The following is a 19909-nucleotide window of genomic DNA, read 5'->3' on the forward strand; positions in this document are numbered from 1 at the left end:
CATTGTTTACTTCTTTTAGTGAAGGCCTTATTGTAGCGAAGCATCCCTAAAGTTCCGGTCGTCCTACTTTGTTGACGGCCAACATTATGGTTATGTGCCAAGACCGCTAGAAAAGTCCGATTTATCATGCCCTCCATGCCAAAATGAAATCGTTTTGGCCTGTACTTTAGGCACATATTGTGGAACACCTCCAAATCTCCTGTGTGGCAGAATTCCGTGAGTCCCCTCAAATCTCTTGTTATAGTTTTATCAAATACAATATTTTCAATGGCTTTGTGAGTGGGTGATGAAGGAATCAACCACTTCTTCTTCCGTGCCTCCTCTGTGGACAAATGGCCATGTTCACAATTGTGGAAATGTTGGTTTGTGGTCCAGCGGTGAACGTTGCTACAGTGTAGCATTACTGACCGCCATTTTTCCAGTAGAATTTCCAACGACCCTCCACATGTTTTTGAGCTCCACCAAAGATGGTTGCTGATTGACTTGGACAACTGTGAAATACCTTGCATATCTTTTTTTTTTTTACCTGCAGCCGACATTTTTTTATTGATTGTTTTTGCAAGATGCCAAACGTCAAATTGGTGATTTATATTTTTGTACTCTTCTCTCAGTGTCTTAGCCACGGACAGACACGTTTCAATTGCTATCAGGTCGATCACCATTCCCCGCGATTGTAGTTCTGGCAATGATGCTACAAAGCCAACTTTCTCCATGGCCACTGAGGATGTACTTTGTGACACCTGCACGACCACCGAACTCACAATTTTCTTACTTTCCATGTCCTGAAAGTGGTAGGTGCAGTACTTGGCTGAAAATCCTGGGCTGTCGCACTGTCCATCACCGGCTAGCCTGAACCGTTTCCCCGCGAATGTACTATCTATAGACATTTTTTCCATTCTCCAAGCTTCGCTAATGGCTGGAAATAGATAATCGGTTTGGTATTTGTAGAACTGAGTTTTCGCAATGAAATAGATTCCCACAAACTGAAAGAAAGACTCTAACTTTTTAAAACTTGAACCACTAAAAAGTGCAGCCGCTGCACAAAGTAGATTGCCTGCTGGCAGTTGCCCCAGCATGGGTTGTGCAGACCATGAGAAAGGATGATATTTTGTACAGGTGGCATGTATTTTAAGGTTAGTGCCTCGAATTGCACGAGTCACATTAATCAATGGCTCCCCACATACTTCCCCACCAACCGAATGCCCACATTTCATCCGAATAATAATATCAATCAAACAACTATCGAATACAATGAATTTGGCCTCTTTCCTTATACTGTCACTGCATCCCAGCTGGTTCGGCCTGTAACGTTGAGGACATGTCACTCACATGAAAGGTAGAATCTCTGATATCGTCTTCCGCTATGTTCAGTGATATTGATGGTGTTTCATTGTCGTCCACTTCATTCTCTTCCATTGCAACATCTGTTCCTTCTCCGGCGATGGGTGAATAAAACAATTTCTTCAACTTTCTCGCGGTCTTAGTTTTTGCGGGTGTGGATTCTGTGAATTGATCTCCGACTGCATCCGAACTACCAGGAGGACATTCACTATCAATGGCTGGTGGTGGTATAGCTCCGTTGTCGATCACTTCATATTCTTCCCATTGGCACGATGCATCTCAAGTCCCTGCCAAAAGGTTTGACAAGCAACATCTCTCGTTCGCTTCACTGTCTGTGTAGAGCTAGTTCGTACACCCACTCGCAACTAGAGGACAGATTGGAAAAGGGATGTTCAGTTTAAACACAACTTACAGTATTGAACTATTAACAGTGAAAAACAACATAATATAGTGACCAGGACACTAACCTTCTTTTGCTTTCTTTTCTTTGAAACTTTCTTGCCTCGAACTTCAACATCAGGACGCTGTTGCTCCGACTCGTGTGTGCATGTCTCCACTTCCTCTTGCGCTGCAACGACTATATTTTCATGATAAGCACATCCATCCCGCACTGACGCTCCATCGACTCCCTGAAACATAGAACTTTCATTAGTGTGTATAATAATATTGAAAACACAAAATGTACTTGGGGACCAATACCCACGTACATCTCAATAGCAAAACACGAATGAACGCTTTGTGTAGAACATTCAAACGACAATTATTCACGCATTGTTGATCTAGTTAGATGGAACTGTCAAGATCCATACCTCGGGCTCCTCATAGACTTCCATTGATGATATTATTGAAGATGATGCTTCAGTAACTCCCTGAAACACAGTAATTGCATTAGTATGGTTTTCTATTTTGTTAAAAAGAACATAAACTTTGTGCAGGCGTCAACGGCTCATCTAAATAGACCTGCACAAATGATCAGTTGTCTAAAATAAATAATGGATATCTAAATATGATTCGATTTGCTCGATCGTTGGAAGTGTCACCACCCAGAGATCTGCATCAACTACTAGGGGTGATGTTCTTGTAGAAGAAGCGCCGTCATCTCCCTGAAACATAGTACTTGCGTTAATAAAGAAGGAAGTATAGCGGATGTAATCACGTCATATGATTTCGCTTGATCGAACTGTCAGTATCCATACCTCGAAATGCATAAGAACATCAAGGGAGGGTGTAACTGCGGTGCACACTTCTGCAAGCTGTTGCGCCGACCCGTAACTGCATGCGCCCCCTTCTTCTTGGACTAATGCTCCATCGACTCCCTGAAACTGTCACGCCGCAGGGAAACTGGCGGCTTTGGAAGAAGTGGAAGCTGCGCCCGCCCTAGCGGGTTCCGTCACGTAAATTTTGAGCGTGCAGTGCAGGTCTAGTTGTCGTTGCGGCGTACCTGAACTCGGTATTTAAGCCTCTTCACTTCCGGGGTCAGGTGCGTTGCAACGTACAGTGTTTTTCGTCCTGTTCCTGCGCCGCTGTCTTTTTCCTGAGTAGCAACAGATTTCCTTTCCGTATTCTTTGTTTCACTTCTTCCTTTCTTTCGCTCTGAACTTTCATCTAGGTTTTTCTTCCCCTCCTTCTTGCCCTCTCCTCCTTGTCGGTTCCGTTCCCATCTAATCACCCTTCCTCCCTTCCGTCTTGAGTTTTTCCTTCTATTCTTTTTCCGTCTTTTCTAGTCTGCTCCCCGTTAGGATTTCTCCACTCTTGTTCCTCCTCTTATCCTCCTTCTTTTCTATCAGTGATATCCCGGAGTCGACCTCAGCCTGTCTTGTGGATTCCCTCGCCCAGCCCTTGTCTGCTAAATCTGTACCAGAGTTACCTCCTGTTGATTCCCGTGCACCGACCTCTGCCTGCCATTTGGATTGCTTTGCCTAGCCCTCTTCTGTTTTATTGTTCTGGAACTTTCTTTGATCTGGATCTTACCCGATTCTTCCTGGAATTTCTTCGATAACTGGACCGTGTTCATCCGATTCCTCGCCTTCTACTGCAGCCTCTTCCGGGGTTTTTTGTGCCATTGGCTTTTTCCCCGAATAACTGCGCCCGAGGAGGGTTGCCACAGATCACCCAAAAGGGTGTCACTGTGGCGTCCTACCTTGGTTGTCCCTATCTTCAAAAAAAAGGGGCGAAGACTCGAACTAAGGACAATTCAACGCCAGAGACTTCAAGGTGAGGAGGAAGGGGAGTCTGGGGTATCACAGGAAGAAGAGGAGTCTACTGACCTTCCTGACAGAAACATAGGACTTTCATTAGTAATGAACACAATATTGAAAAAAGAAGACACATAGGAGGGCGACGACAGAAGGACATATCAATGGCTAAAAATGAAAGAAACATTGTGTGTAACAATCACGCTGCAAGAATGCAAGATCTGATGATCTCCATCGATGGAACTGTCCGGAAACCTACCTCGAGCATCTGAGTGACATCAACGGTTGTCGTCAATGCGTTGGACTCCTCAGCATCTCCCTGAAAGACAGTACTTGCATTATTTTGGATAACAATAATTATAACTGAAAACAAAGACTAGAGGACGAGTACAAGGGTGTACCATTATGTAAAATAATTACACGATAAATTAAAACTATTGATTTACATGCCTAAAACAAGTCAGTGGCAGAATAGCTAAGTAAGATTACCCGATAGGTGCTTGAAGTGGCTGATGACTGCAATAACGACACGGATGGAGAATCTTCCGCCTTCATATTGAGTGGATACATAAATGGGGAAATTATTGTTAGCTAATGCTACACACTACCGCAAGGCCGAGAGATAAATACGTAAACTTGACTCACCAGTGGAGGGATGTGGACGAATAGAGTGGGAATAGCGGTTGAGAGCAATTTTCGCTTCGCTCGCGGTGTGTTCTTCTTTATTAGCAATGATGTGGAGTACATGTCTGAGCTAAAGTGCCTGCTGCAGATGCGGTATCGATCACCCCTCTTGTCCGCAAAGACTTCTAGGACTCTACTTTCAAGCTCAGACGGTGGATATCCGCAATATCGGACCCATTCTCTTATCTGATCTATTGTCTTAGGGAAAACATGCATTATAGTACCTTCAGATTTTTTTATGGGTCTTCGAAGGGCAACCGCCAATGGAACAGGCAGGCATTGTGGAAAGTTCTGAAAAGTAAAGATCAACAATTCTCTATGAATACCAATGTGTTAAAAAATTAAATGACACATAAAAGGTTCAATGCAAGGTTCGTTTTGGTTCTTGGAACTATACACGTTATTCACATGCGGATAAGTATTTGAATAACTTTAAAAAAATAGAAAAATAATTTGACTAAACTCAGAACATGTGACTAGTTCCTTGCATGTACTGTCTTGAACGAAAAGAAATTGGACGCAAAATGATTATGGTACATGGCCTTACCTTGACGAACAAACAGTTAGATGCAGGGATCAGAGTAGTTTCTTGTCGTAGAACAGGGAGCAGTTCACAGGTTGCAAACTGACGAGTTTCCTCGAAGTGGTCACGGAAGTTCACAGAGACGAAGAGCAGATAACCAGCACCTTCACGGGTTGACTAGCAAAGCGCAAAGAAGTTCTCATTAGAAATATGAAGTGGGTTATAAAGAATTTGAAACAGGGGTGTGTTTGTGAATGAATGACGTGTATATGTCGTGGCATTATGCAGTTTGCAGGGGGGTGTCCAGCGTGAGGGGGGATGCTTGGCTGGAGACACGGGGTCTGGAGGTAGACATGGGAACAACGACCCATGCTCTATAGACCACTTTGAAGTGTACATGGTCTTTGGCACCTCTTGGCCTTTATCGCTCCCTGACAGCTCCACTTGCCAGCGCAAGTACCCTGGTGCGAACTGCCTTTTGATAGGGCGGGGGGGTGGATTGGGGCGGTGGTCGTGCAGACAAGACTCGTTTGCAGCAGGGCCTCATCAAGGAGAGGCCATCTAACTGCTTGTAAGAGGCAGGCTGCAGGATCTAGTACATGGAAGGCAGGGGGGTGAGTTTATAAATACCTCACCCTCCCAGGAGAATATATGGGTGCAGTTCACCCTGGAGACCCTGGCTGCCTAGGCAGTTAGTCAGTAGCAGGCTGGCCTGTGGTGGCAAGGCGGCACGGGCCAGAGGGGGTCATCTCTGTACCCGGTGCCCAAAAGGATGATTTATTATGATCAACTATATTGATTATTTACCTATAACCATGTTTTGTATCAATAAAATCCAACGGCCTTTTATTGCCAACGCTTGAACAAAGTGGTGTGGTAAGTATTTTTGGGGGAGGAGGCAAGGCCGGGAGGCTTGATGCCAACCCGCAAAATAACATATGTATGTCTGCTGCATATGGGTTCAACGGTTATGTGGTTTGAAGGTGGGCGGCCAGCGTGAGGGAGGATGCTGGCCGGAGACATGTGGTGTGACAAGACAAGGCACAGGAAGACTATTCAATGGAGACACACTAGATTCATTTAAAAAATCAAAACAACCATTGTTAAAATATATATTGGGTTTTATTTTAGATCTTAATTTCAATTGAACATAAATAATAAACATTACACATTGTAAAGTTCTGGTTGCAGCACATCCAGGGAAAATCCGCGGTATTGTCCACTGTCGCTGGGGAAATGTCTAATGGCAAGTACCGCACAGGCAGGTATTACTCTCCGAACGCGGTGTCCGAGCCTCCCGTGAAGCCACCAAGTGAAGCAACGATAGGCCACCAGCCTGTACCACCTGTGAAAAAGAAAGATGCAAACTGTATTAAAATGACAAAACTTTCTTATCACTGTCGATTCAGGTAAAAAATGTCATTCTGCTTTGAAAAATTTTCTATCTAGAAAATGCACAATATGGAACCAATTTACATGCATTCGAATGATATGTAGATGTAATTTTATATGTGGGAGACGACCATGAAATAGTAGTGGCATCACTGACATCACAACCAGAGTATACTTAGTCGTTACTCGGATTACGCGGACGAACAGTGCCGCGAAGTTCGTGCATAAGCACCATGATCATCCTCAACACGGTCCGTGAGAGGCAGGCTTCCCTGAACTCTGGCAGCTCGGTGATGCATTGCGGACTTGGCTCGCCTTCCGAAATGTAGGCCAAGCACCCGGAATTTTCACGGCAGCAGCAGTTCTCCTCCTCAGTTGGCATTAGCTCGCACCGATTGCACGTGCACCAGGTGGAGACGCCGTCCATGCGACATGGTCCAGGCTCTTCATCCGTTGACTGGTCCTCCCAACTGCCGTCCGAATCCCCATCGTTTTCGCGTGCTTGCCTTTCCAGTAGTTCTTCCTCGGTGTACTCGGGCTCGTACATATACGGCATTATTGTAGCCATTGTGTGGTAAAGAAAGTAAAATAATTTACAGAGATGCTACAGGTGTTCACAAGGCCTAGAAGCGGCGAAGGTAGCTGACCAGAGCACAGAAACGAGTCACAGAATACTCAAAGTAACACAGAGAGAGTAATGGAATCGAAAATCTGCTGCTGTGTGTTGTGAAACGGTGTGTTTATACTTATTGAGGAAAGAGGCGTCCTCGTTAGCTGAGGCGCAGCGATTGTTGACACGAAACTTGCTTTGGCGTTGGGAAATGGGCGGTACGCATCTGCTGATGTCAGGCTCAGGGGCGGGGGATTTGATTTAGTGCCGCAAAAGCAGGTGAGCCAGGTCGATGGGGGGGAAATGATAGGATTATCAGAAAATGGCGGCTGATTTCGAGTGCGTTAATGGATGAAAAGTCGGGTAAGGTCCATAGGAAAGTTTTCTACGATCTACCGATTTATGCTTAAAAACACATGGCCGAACCGTAGGGACAATTAAAAAAAAGTCCCGGAACTATCCTTTAACGTCCTTTTTGGGTGCTTTAGTCACCACCAATAGGATGTAGGGTATAAATAGCCCTGCCCCTGCGGGTTCCCTTCAGATTTCAACCGTCTCCAAAGTGTTGGGATCACCTTGTGCTTGTTGTGGTTTTTGCACGTGCTTGTGCTATTGGATTTTGCGATGTCTTTAGGAACGAAGAAATCTCTGTTCCGGCCCTGTGCGACTTGCGGACTGAAGGTGTATGAGGGGGACGGGCATATGGACTGCCTCTATTGCCTTTACCCCCATCATGCAGCTGATTCTTGTGAAATCTGTAAAGGGTTTTCGCAGAAGACGCTTAAGGACCGCAATCGGCGGTTGGTGTGTTGGCTGAATAAAGGTACCTACCCTGCCTCGGGGGTGGGGTCGGTTCGAAGCCTGTCGTCTGGGATGCCTGTTCAAGCAGCGGATCATCGCTGTGCAGTGTCGACTGGGCCTCTGGCTAAGAAGTCTTGTCCTGTCCCTGGTTCGGAGGTCTGGAAGAGTGGTCGCTCCTCTTCGAGTAAACCCCTGTCGAAGGGGGTGTCTTTATCAAAGCATGGTCGGCCGGACCATTCCCGGGGGTCTGGAGGTAGGCCCGAGAAGACTGTGTCGCAGGTGAAAGCCAAGAAAGACTTGTCAAAACACTCCTCTTCAGGGGAACATCACAGGTCGTCCTCTAGCAGGGAGTCTTCTAAGCTCTGGTCCAGTGGGGCCAGGCAGGCGGGATTGCCTGGAAAATCTACACTGCAGGTTGCGGTTCTGACGACGTCCTTGCCAACTGTTCCTCTGCCAGCTCCGATGCTGTTGACGTCGGCGGTTGTGTCATTGGCTCTGGTGACAACTGGGTTTGATAAAAGCCCGATGTTCTCATCGTCGAGGGTGGATATGGACAGCTTACTGCCGACGAGTGGTGCGTGGACGTCTTCTGCTTTTGATGCGCTTATGCCCGACACTCTTCTACATCAAGAGACTGCTGCTTTTCAGTATCATCGGAGGTGGAGGACGAACGGGAGCTGGTGTTGGGTCCGTCGGGCCTGGGCTTGCAGTGTGTTGGTCCTTCGATGGGTGTGGGGGGCTGGTCCTTCCAGTTACCCGCTGGTGAATCCGCAGGCGATGTTGTCGCTCCAGATCCTGTCCACACTGCAATCCTTGGTGGGCCAGCTGGATTCCAGGTTGCCTCCTCTGAATGTGGGTCCGGTGGGGCCTGTCGTCAACGCTGAAGGTGTTCCTCTGCGTTCAGCGGCTACGGCTGGGTTGCCGGTGCCTCTGCCGGGGAGTGAAGATCGTCCACGTCCCTATCCTGAAGAGGGTGACCTACTGGACTCTGAGTCGGACAGTGTGCCTAGGGAGACCATGTCTACTTTGTCGCCGTTGAGGGATCTGGCGTGGGATTTGGACGGTGAGGTGGCACAGCCTCTTAGTCTGGTACAACCGTCTCCTCTCGATGATGTTGGGGCGTTCCACACCATGATGGCGAAGGCGTGTGTGGAATTTGGGTTGGTGCCTGAGGAAGAGCAGGAGTGCTTCCTGTTTGACCACATGGGCAAGAGACAGAAGGCTGTGTTCTCTGTGCCTATACTGGACCACGTGTGGCAGGAGGGCCTGCGCACGATGCGACATCCCTTCTCGGAACCAGCTGTCAAACAGAGGCTGGAGAAGAAGTTTAAGGCCCCGGACTCTACAACAAAGTGCTTAGTGTCGCAGCCCACGCCTGAGTCGGCGGTGGCGGCTAGCCGGAAAGCCAGGAGTCAGCACAAATGTTACCCCTCGGACAGTGACACCAGGAGACAGGATGCCTTCGGTAAGAAGGTGTTGATCTTTGGGGCGACGATGGTGAAAGCAGCCAATTAGTTGGCGATCATGGCTCGCTATGATCGTGAGATGTGGCATCGGCTAGCGCCTCTGTTGGAACATCTGCCGGAGGAACACTGTAATGTTGCCATGCTGTTGGTACGCGAAGGGGAGGAAGCGTCCAATCATAGTATTAACATTGCCATTGACTTGGCACAGTCTGGTTTTAAACAATTAACAACGCGTTGTGCTGTGTCGACAAGCCTGTCTTAAGTGAACGGAATTTCAGCCGGAGGTGCATTATAAAGTTCTGGACATGGCCTGTGAGGGGGAGCAGCTGTAATTGGGCCCTCAAGGGCATGAAGGAGGACTCTGAGACTGCTAAGTCGTTGGAGCGTTGCAGAGTGGGCGCTCTTTTCGTCCGTTCCGTGGGGCTTTGGGGGAAATGCTTGGTTTACTTCCTCCAGAGACCGGGATTACGGTCGGTCTGGTTACTCCTCCCGGGGGTATAGGAGGTCGGCGCAGAAGAGTCTGGACTTTCATGCCTCCAGGAAGAGAGGTGCACAGTCCTCCAAGGGGAGACGGCTAAGCCACAGCAATGACTTTCTTCAGGGAACTCTGCTGGGGGCAGGGTAGCGCTGCACGTGGACGAGTGGTGCAAGATTACGTTGCATCGTTGGGTGTTGGACACGGTGTGTCTAGGCCATTCCCTGGAGTTCAAGTGTTCCCCGGTTCCCATTCCTCCAGTGTATACCGTGCAACCTCACCTTCACATCCTGCAGCAGGAGGTTATACTTATGCTATAGAATTGGTTCCGATGGCCGAGAAAGGCCAAGGGGTTTATTCCCGTTACTTTGTGGAGAAGAAACCCAACGGCAAGTGGCGACCCAGTCTGGATCTTCAGTCATTGAACAAGACTCTGCAACGCCTGAAGTTCAAGATGCTCACGCTTCAGGAAGTAATTCGGTCTGTATAGCCGGACGAGGTTCTGGTGTGGTTGGATTTACAGGACGCATATTTCCACATCCCCATCCGTCGACGGCACCGCAAGTTTCTGCAGTTTGTTGTAGAAGATCATTACCAGTTTCGGGTGCTCCCGTTCGGTTTAAAGTAGTCTCCCAGGATGTTTACGAAATGTTTGGCGGCGTGGCTCTGACTGGAGGGTCATCACGTCTACCCATACTTGGACGACTGGCTGGTATGTGGTTCGTCGCTGGGGGAGGTGCAGGGAAGTCTCGGTGCTACCATGCAGCTGTTGCAACGGCTAGGCTTCGCAGTGAACTTCGAGAAGTCCTTTCTGTCGCCCTCCAAGGACTTGGTGTTTCTGGGGGGCAGAGTTTCAGACTCATCTGGGACTTGTGAAGCCCTCGGGCGAGAGGGTTCTGAAGCTCTGGCAAAGGGCGGCAAAGTGAAGATCGGTACAAGGGTGTCAGTCCGGACCTACATGTCACTGCTCGGGGCCATGGCGTCCTGCATTCCGCTGGTGAAAAACTGTTGTCTCTTCATGAGGCCGGTACAGGAGTTCCTCGCTTACCGGTGGGCTCAGAGTCGCGGTGCGTGGTCCGACAAGGTGGTTATCGATGGCGGTCTGGTGGCAGCTCTTCGATGGTGGCGGTGCTCGGACAATCTGGTTCGGGGAATGCCGTTGCTGGAACCGGAATTTCAATTTACAATTGTGGCAGATGCCTCTGACAGGATGGAGGTGGCATCTCTAGGGCTCTCATGTTCATGGCCTGTGGTCTCTGGTGGAGTCGCGGTTCCACATCAATGTGCTTGAGTTGAGAGCGGTACATTGGGCTCTGATCGTTTCAGCCACTCATTCGTGGTTCAGTGGTGAGGGTGTTGACTGACAATACCACCAGAATGTTTTATCTCAGGAAACGGGGGCATGCATTCCAGGGTGCTGTCGAAAGAAGCACAAGAACTTTGGCATTGGGCTCTGTTGCATGACATTGGCATTGTGGTGTTTCATCTGCCGGGAGTGTTGAATGTGCGGGCAGATGCGCTCAGCAGGGATGTAGGCCAGCTCCACGAATGGCAGCTGAAGGAGCAACAGGTGTCCATGATCTTCCAGAAATAGGGCTGTCCCCCATTGGATCTCTTCGCAACAAGGGAGAACAAACGGTGCAAGGAGTTTCCCAGCAGGTGGGCTCACCCGGAGTCTCTAGGGGATGCGTTCTCGTTCACGTGGACAGACCGGTTCGCTTATGCATTTCCTCTGTTTCCGCTCATTCGATGGACCCTCCAGTGGATTCGGAGCTACCCAGGTCGTGCGATTCTAGTGGCTCCATTCTGGGCCAGGCAGCCGTGGTTCTCGGATCTCCTTCATCTGGCTGTAGCGGAGCTGATACGGTTGGAAGTGACGCCGGACCTGCTGTATCGGGACAAGGGCTTCGCCTGGCACCATGATCTGGGATCTCTCAGCCTGACGGCTTGGCTCCTGACTTCTGAGTTTGGCCTGCTAAAGCTTTCCAGTGACTGTCGGCGCATTTTGGAGGCGGCAAGAGCTCCATCCACGAATATCTCCTATGCGTGTAAATGGAAAAGATTTTGTGTGTGGTGTAAGGGCCAGCCTTGGGTGGACCCTTTTGAACGTTTCACCGGAGCAAGTTCTGGCCTACTTGTTGCAGTTGGTGGAAAAGGTTCTGGCGTTATCCTCCATAAAGGTACACTTGGCAGAAATGTCTAGATTTTCTCGGAGGCGGCATGCAGCGCCTCTGTTTAGTGATCGTCTCATCAAGCACTTCTTGAAGGGTTTCCGTATTTTCTCCAATCAAGAGGTTTCCGCCTTCGTGGAGCCTTAATGTGGTTCTGTCAGGTCTGATGAGACTGCCGTTTGAACCGATGTCGTTGACTTTGCAGTTTTTGTCTTGGAAGGTGGCTTTTCTGGTGGCTATTACTTCGGCCAAACGATGTCTGAGTTGCAAGCTTTAGTTGTGGACCCTCCATTCTTGAGGTTCTTCAAGGACAAGGTGGTGTTGGCTACTAATCTGCACTTTATCCCAAAAGTGCCAACAACATTTCATAAACTCTCTTCTATTGTGTTGGCCGCGTTCTTTGCTTCAGCCTCCACGCCTGCAGAACAGGCGTTGCATTCGCTGGATGTGAAGAGGGCATTGAAGTTTTATTTGAATCGTACTTAAGAGTTCAGACTTTCTAAACAGCTGTTGTGGTTTATGGACCGTCCGTCAAGGGACGGGGAATCTCCAAGCAAGGACTTTCTTGTTGGGTGTCATCTGCTATCTCATTCTGCCACACTAAAGCTGGGAAGCCTTTGGAGAGGAATCCGAGGGCACACTCGACGAGGTCTACGGCTTCGTCGGCGGCATTGTGGTCGGGGATTCCACTGGTGGACATTTGCCAGGCGGCCTCCTGGGCAGTGCTGCATACCTTTACTCGACATTACTGTCTGGAGCAGCAGCATGGTGAGGATGTGCAGGTCGGATGGGCGGTCCTGCAACGCCTGTTTCAATAAGGTAAGCCCCGCAGCTTCGGGGTATTTGTTTGAACTTGATCACTGGATGGGTTTCTTGTCTCATGTATGTGATTCTGTTTCTATATTGGTTTGCCTTTACACTCCGCCATGCATGATGGGTACTGCTATGTAATCTATTCACAGCATGTGAATCCATGAAAGATCCAATGCTGGAGAAGGGAGTAGTTTCTTATCCATGTCTCCAGCGTTGGTATCTTTCATGGATTCACATGCGCCCACCGGCCGCACCAGCATGCAAACCTGGTTCGGGTTGCCTCTACTTTGGATGTTAAAATCTGAAGGGAAGCTGCGGGGGTGGGGCTATTTATACCCTACGTCCTATTGGTGGTGACTAAAGCACCCAAAAAGGACGTTGATGGGACACTGAAGTGTCAAGTTTTCCATTGGAAAATACTAAGTTAAAATGACTGAGGTTCCTAGCCTGACGGGGAATATTCACAACATGTGAATCCATGAAAGATACCAACTCTGGAGAAATGGAGTTACAGATCTACTCCCTTTTTTACGCTCTTCCAAAATACATGATCACCCAATTATTGATGGACTAATGATTTGCGAACTCTCGCATGAATGATTTCTCAAGCTACAAGGGTGGGAGGTCCAAAAGCCTACAGAAAGTAAGAATAATCCCAAAACCCCAAACCACCTACAACAGGTAAAGAATGCTCCTTCTTTGGATCTGGTGCGGTAGGGTGATTCGGGGGCAGGGGGGGAATGCTTCTCTTACTACCAAACAGAATGACCAACAGAGGAGGCCCTCTGCCCAGTCTCATTCGAGCGGTGCTCCACTCTTGCTCCAAAATACAGACTCCTCGGACTCCATTACATATACATGTCCACGGTACCTGGCCCATCGTGGGCTACTGATTCCTCCACAACAGGGGGGGGGATCAAAATCAAGGAACAGTTCACCAGGAAATCCTAATAAGAATTTGTTGTGGGAAAGAAATCAACACCCCTGCCAAATCCAAATTTCCCAAATACTTAGCTTCCTAATCCAAATTTACAAATCCACTTCCTTCTACTCCCAAGACAATAGAGCATAGAAACAAGGGGAGTGGAGACCAAGCAATGAGGGTTAATGCACAATCTTTTCAATAATAGCAAAGGATAGTTACCCTTCCAATTAGCAACAAAGGTGTGACCAAATACCTTCCTACAGGTCTGAGGGAGAAGAAAAGATCTATGAACTTGAGCGACAGGTCAAGCAATTGACAGATAACATTGGACAGATGCTGAGGGCTCAACAGAACCCTCAGACTGCCAGTGTTCCCCAAAATACCTTGTCTGGGTCACGTGCCCCATTGGGTCAATGACCAGAGGAAAACCATTCCGATAAGTGTCCTAGTCGAAGAGGGAAAAGGGGATTCCTTTCGGACCAACAAAAAGGCCACTGAATTAAATGGAACAAATGCTATAAACTAGTAGCAGCAAGACTGCAAGAACAATAGTAACATTTGAAGAAAATTAAAAAATAATTTGGACACCATTCAGAGACCAGAGAACCCAGAAAATGGTCTTGTTCAGTGATAGTGTGACACTGCCAAAAGAAAAGTGGGTCAAAATGGGAGACCCTGAATGCGGCAGGCAGCAAAAGGTGTTCAAATGGCAGAATACATTTACTCCATATTTTATTTCCAAGTGCGTGTTTATTCTGACAGGTTCCCAGGGCAACTCATGTGCACTTGATCTGAAAGGATGTGCATGCAGGGTAGTGACCCAAGGTGAAGTTTACGAAATAAATGACATCAAGAAAATTCATGCTGGGCTGTCCAATAACTCACACTTTTTTTGTGAAATAGAGACTAAAGAAAGTAGATTCTATGCTATTGTTTGGATGCAAGGTCATTGGGATTTATCAGCTCTGTTGGACACGGGTGACCTTGATTTCAAATCGAGCTTTTGACCAACTCAATCTAGAAAGCTGGGACAGTCCTAAAATCCGCCTCAAGCGTCTTCTAGGAGAACTCCAAAATGTTGATAGAAAATATATTTCTGTCAATGGGATCAAAACTGGGTGGCAGTCTGAAACATCTGGTGATTGTCGTGGTACCAGAGGGCACATCCTGTTTAATGGGGCACAATTTCCTTTGGAGGCTGTCCCCTCTGATTGCGTGAACAAGGTTCTCTGGACACAAACAAATAGACCCATTCAGCTGAAGTCAGCCTGAATGGCATTTGTCACTTGATTGAACAATAGATACCGTAATCAAATTGAATTCCATTTTTAGAACAATCTGGTTCTGGAGATCACAATTATCTCAGTAGAAGAACAGAGTGATGAGGGGACCTCATCTCCCAAAATTTAACCCCCCCCCGTCCCCCTTGCAAAAAAAGGATAAGACAAAAGACTTTTACTGAAAGGGACAAACCTAAAAAGATTTGTTTTCTTCAAAAGTGCAGGCATCTGGAAACCGTGCAGTGCATGGGGATTTTCTTCTGTAATTGCTTTGTGTCACAAGAAAGCTAACGGACTGTTGGGTGCCAAAGGCCTAGTACATTCCACAGGAACAGTAGTCCTGACTGCAGTAATGATGGCTGGAGTATTGCTTCAAAACATTTGCCAGGTGGCAACGCTGTTTATTCTGCACACCACCTCAAAGGACTATTCCCTGGGCATGCAGTTGAGTGATGCAGAGATTGAACAAGCAGTGCTGCAACACCCTTTCCAGTAAGGTGAGCCTCCATCCACACCGGCCTGCTCATTGTGTACTACACGTCTCCTAACTGTATGCCCCGCTAAATAACCTATTCAATGTATGTGAACCCATGAAAGATCCAATGCTGGAGAAGAAACAAGTTACCCATCACTACAGTACTCTAGCATTGGCACCCTTCATAGATTCACATGCGATCTGCCTTTTTTGACCCACTATGAGCCTCAAATTACATGTGTTCATAGCACTCCATACCTTAAGAATCTGAACTTGGCCTTGGTGGGTGGAGGTCGGGGTCCCATTACCTCATTCCTGGAGGCAAAAGGAGGTAGATTGGGTGTAAATGGGACTGCAATTTTTCTTTATTATAGCGACTTGTGCCAACTGTAATCAATACTTCCCAGCGTGATAGGGGAGGAATATTTAAAGCAATTTAATCTATAAAGGACACCAATGCCTAAGAACAGTAGTTAAAACAAAGTAACTTTTTCCAGGTCATGATCCTGCTGGTAGTCATAAACACTTGTCTAAAACCGTTTGGGATACCTGTGATTGTGGGGATGGAACAACACCTATACGATGCCTGGATCCCTTTGGAATCCCCTTCATATACACCCCTTTTCAACCTCGATCCACGTGCAGCACTTGAGTACCATGTTGAAAGGGGGCAACCTAGAACATATGGAAGAATTAATTGGCTTACTTGAGGGACTTTGTTTGCATAGGACTCTACTGCAACAAGAAAGGTTCCAGGGCTACTAGGGAGGGGGCACATTATAGAATAAGGGCAGAGTGCAACCCTAGAGGACCGATGCCTTCCTGGTGGACTTCCTGAAAGCAAGTTAGTTGCATTAAAGAAAATGCTTCAAGGTTTGGCACCACACGTACGGGCGGGCATAGCTAGTACGGACAGCTCCATGGCAGGATAACAATAAACCATTGTACTGTTTTTGTTGTGTAGATGTTCTGCTGTGAAAAAGAATGTTACATTGTGTACAAGTATTCCTTATCTTTGAAATGTCCTGCCTGCAGACTGGTACCTAGGACATCTTTGTAGCATGCTCCTACTACGTCTAGTGATGCTACGCATACCCATGGTGCCGCAAGAGTTCCCTTGTGGCCTCCACCCGAAGTGACGGTGCCCAGAGTATAAATTGCATCTCCAAGTCCAAGATTTCCTTTCTCTCTGCCACAGGTTGCATGACATTCTGTGAGCCGTATGGCTCCACCGGTCATGCACATTTAAATTCTTATTCAATTTGTTTGGGCTTACCAAATCATTTTTACCAGAATGAGTAAGTAACCATCAGCAGAGGAGGTAGTACAAATAAGAAATGTCTGTTATTTTTTTTTCATTTAGTTAATCAGATGTATCAATGTTCTGCAATACAAAAGCAGTGACCACATTATGTGTACAGAAACACTTGTGGCGTGTTATAAATGCCATATCATGTGGTCCCTTTACAGACTGCATTTATGTTTATTTATAAAAGCGCAACGTTTGCCACCGGGGTATATTTGCGCGTGTTGACAGGATGGATAGACAGAAACGATTAGAACAGATGAGTTTTTAATGCTCGCTGGAAAGAAAGAGGATTAGACAGGCTACATAAGTCACGGGGCAGAGAGTTCCAAAGCGATGAGGCTGCCACAGAGAGTGCTATGTTGGAATGAGGGCAGCCTAACTTGAGAATCACTCCGACCATTCCTCTAGCAGACTCCTCACCAGGGTACACGTGCTTACTTTGGTTGGTTGGATTCTGTACCGCTCCTCTGAGGTGTCTGCACATGAACATTTGTCTAGTACGGGCGACCAATCAAAATACTGGTTACATTGTTTATGGCTGTCACAGTGGTAAACAATCTTACACTATACGCAGCTAGCAAACCTATGTAGGTACCAAGTAGGAGGAATGTTCAAAGGAGCCTCTGTGCTTTATATCGACAGTTACCCCTTAGACCACCATAGGAGAACTGTATGTTCAGACTATGCCTTCCAGTTTCCCCTAACAACACACGTGGCCCCCTCTCCTCTTATGGATGATTTCATCTACTCCCTTAAAAATGAAAGGAAATCAAATTGTTTAAATCCAATTTTTGTTTAATTAAATTCTGTTAATCTTAATATTTTATTTCTGTTGAAGTGCTGCCTGGCCTATTCCCATTCCTGTAGGGGAGGGTTAGATGAGATAAGTGATGGCCAATGCTTCTCTGTTGGATTCACAGTAAACTGTTGGTTGGGAGTACAGTCTATGCAGTGCTTCTTTCACCCCACAACTGGGCATCTTGCTTGGATGTCAGGAAGCAGCCCCCCATGTGATGAAGGCTCAGGTGATGGGACTCTCTGGGTGAGGAAGGTCAGGCTGGGGCTTCCCTGAGCATCGCTGAAAAGAGAAAACATAAATGATGTCCAGTATTAATTATATTTGGCAAGATGGGACAGTGCACTGTGCAAATTAAGGAAAATGTTATTTTTAACATACATGGAACGAGGCAGTGACGAAAAGTAGAAGGGTGCAATTGCGTTACTGACGAGTCAACAAAACGTGTGAAGGAGGACAAAGCGAATTGTCATTAACATCCACATCCAAAGGTTTGGAATCCCAATTGAAGGCACAATATGCAATATCCACTTGGGCAAGCCTGACAGTGGGAGACCACTATGGTGGTTAACTGCACAGTATAAACGCCTATTGCATTACATTGAACAAATAACAATTGGGTGTAGCCATGCCTTAAAGCCATTGCTGCGTGCCCCCAGTTTAATGGCAAAGAGACAACAGGAAAGCGTGGATGGAGGGCCATTTATGAAAAAAGGATTGCTGCTATCACTACCACAGCTGAAGATGGTTAAAGTGAGGGAGCCTTATGGGGCTACATCCTAGGGTACTCAAGGAGTGCAGACAGAGCAACGACAAAGGCTAACTTGCTACACAAGCTGGACACAGCACATGTTCATAATGCCTTTAGTAAAGCAGATGAGCCGCAGGGTGGGGGAAACGCGCCTGTAAACCAGACCTCACTTAACAGAGTGACCCCTCTTGAAAACATAGGTAAGTGGTGGCATTGTTGTACCCAGGGAAAGCCCTGCTTGAAGAATATAAATATTCTTTGTAATGTATAATTTGAGACTTGAGTCACAGAAGATGAATGAATATGGTCTAATTGCCTTTGAAAAACACATTTGACACTGCTTACACAGCATTCTCGTGCAGAGGCTTAGTAGCCTTGTATGTTTCTTAGGATTGTGAGTTGGATCAAGAACTAAAGTGTGCTGTTCGCTAGAACAGAGTTCTCTAGTGAGAGGAGACCAGTGGAAGGTCATAAAGATTACTTGAAGAGCCCATTAATTGAATGTCTCAACTGATGAAATTGCAATCGTACTGAAAGGGAAGGACAACGTTTTTTCAGGTAATACCCACGAGGGAGTGTATAGCATAATGATGGTTTTAAGGAAATTGGTGAATGGGTCTCTTCCAGTGACCTGCAGCATACACCCATAGTTATCGACATGCATGGTTTTCTTCTCATTTACCCTGATTCTTCAATCCTTTGGTCTCTAACGGCAACCGCAGTAGAAGGCAAATGCACCAAACTATTATTCGGTTTCCTGTGGGTACAATTAAACAAAAGAAATTGAAAAAGGCTGTAACTGGTAGGATATGCACAAACTCCTGTAGGTATCTTCGTGTCTTTTGAATCATTTGTAGAACATTTTTGCCACCCCAAAAAATGCAAAGTGTTTTAACAATGAGATTATGGCAGTAAAACTACATGTTAAGATGAAATTCAAGAATCTGGACTTTTGGACAGATTTTAGGAGGCTGCCCTAGTTATAGTGAACTGTGGAACTCCAAGAGGTAGCCAAAACCCAATCAAGGTAGCAATGGAGAGCAGTCAAGACTGTTCTCAGGAAGGTGTGAGTGGAGTCAGGGGGTCCACATTAAGTCCACACAGTGAAGCACACAATAATTCAATGTATACAGGAATGTAAAAAAAAGACCGTATTTATTCTATGCCTTAAACACACACACATTAAACAAGCAGGTGATATCGCACAACATTCAATGATAAACATATATACAGTCACCATAGTTCTTAAAACACATTCATTTATTTAAAACAACAAAGGCGGTAAGTAAAGTGATGCAGTAACATGGAACCAAGTCGCACGTGATATTCCCTAGCTTCAGCAGTCCAACCATTAAGAATGGGCCTTGTGCCCAATAGTCACAATGCTTCTCCCCAGAATGTATCCGATGCAAGTAAGTTACTTGTGTTGGTGATTGTTTAAAAGAAGAAATGCAACAAAGTTACTCGGTAAGTAATGTGTTCTTATATTTCAGGTTTTACTGCTCAGGTGCGATGACCAAGAAGCAGTGGAATGGAAGGATACAAAGAGACTTGGTTTCAACAGTATTCTATGGAGGACAAATGCATTGCGTCGAATAACCCCCCCACCCCCCATACCCCCCATCCTTCCCCACAACTGATTTTCCCAGGTGACTGGATGGGTTGACCGTGGGGGTGCTGGAGGTTCCCACTGTTGGTTCTGGTGAGAGGTGCCCAGGAGCTGTGGTTGCAAGGATTCTTCTGGTCGGGTCCAGCAGCAGAGTGCAACCCTTGGCGATGGAGAAATGTTATGTTATTTTGACTTATACTGTGCATCTATGCCACTTTTTGTGGTTTACAGGCACCCTGGCAGATTTGAAAAGGAAGGAGGGTTGGAAGGGCTTGCTTAGTCTGATGGAGAGG

The 19909-nt window shown here is 46.8% G+C and overlaps 1 protein-coding gene across 2 annotated transcripts in view; it reads right to left on the bottom strand.

The window, feature by feature from the left end:
- Positions 1 to 16760: 16760 nt before the first annotated feature.
- BBOF1 (basal body orientation factor 1) overlaps positions 16761 to 19909 on the bottom strand; it is a 441525-nt gene continuing 438376 nt past the window's right edge. The window contains exons 10-11 of one of the 2 annotated variants that reach the window (XM_069637642.1): positions 18690 to 18764; positions 16764 to 17538 (exon numbers count right to left, since the gene is read on the bottom strand). In XM_069637642.1, coding sequence (XP_069493743.1) covers positions 17421 to 17538; positions 18690 to 18764 — 193 coding nt within the window. In that variant the 3' untranslated portion in view covers positions 16764 to 17420. Of the gene's footprint in view, positions 17539 to 18689; positions 18765 to 19909 lie in introns of both variants that reach the window. The other variant, XM_069637643.1, reaches the window with a different exon arrangement.

The sequence above is a fragment of the Ambystoma mexicanum genome, chromosome 14, assembly GCF_040938575.1.
Source record: "Ambystoma mexicanum isolate Mex_15411 chromosome 14, UKY_AmexF1_1, whole genome shotgun sequence".
In the NCBI taxonomy this organism is placed as follows: Eukaryota; Metazoa; Chordata; class Amphibia; order Caudata; family Ambystomatidae; genus Ambystoma; species Ambystoma mexicanum.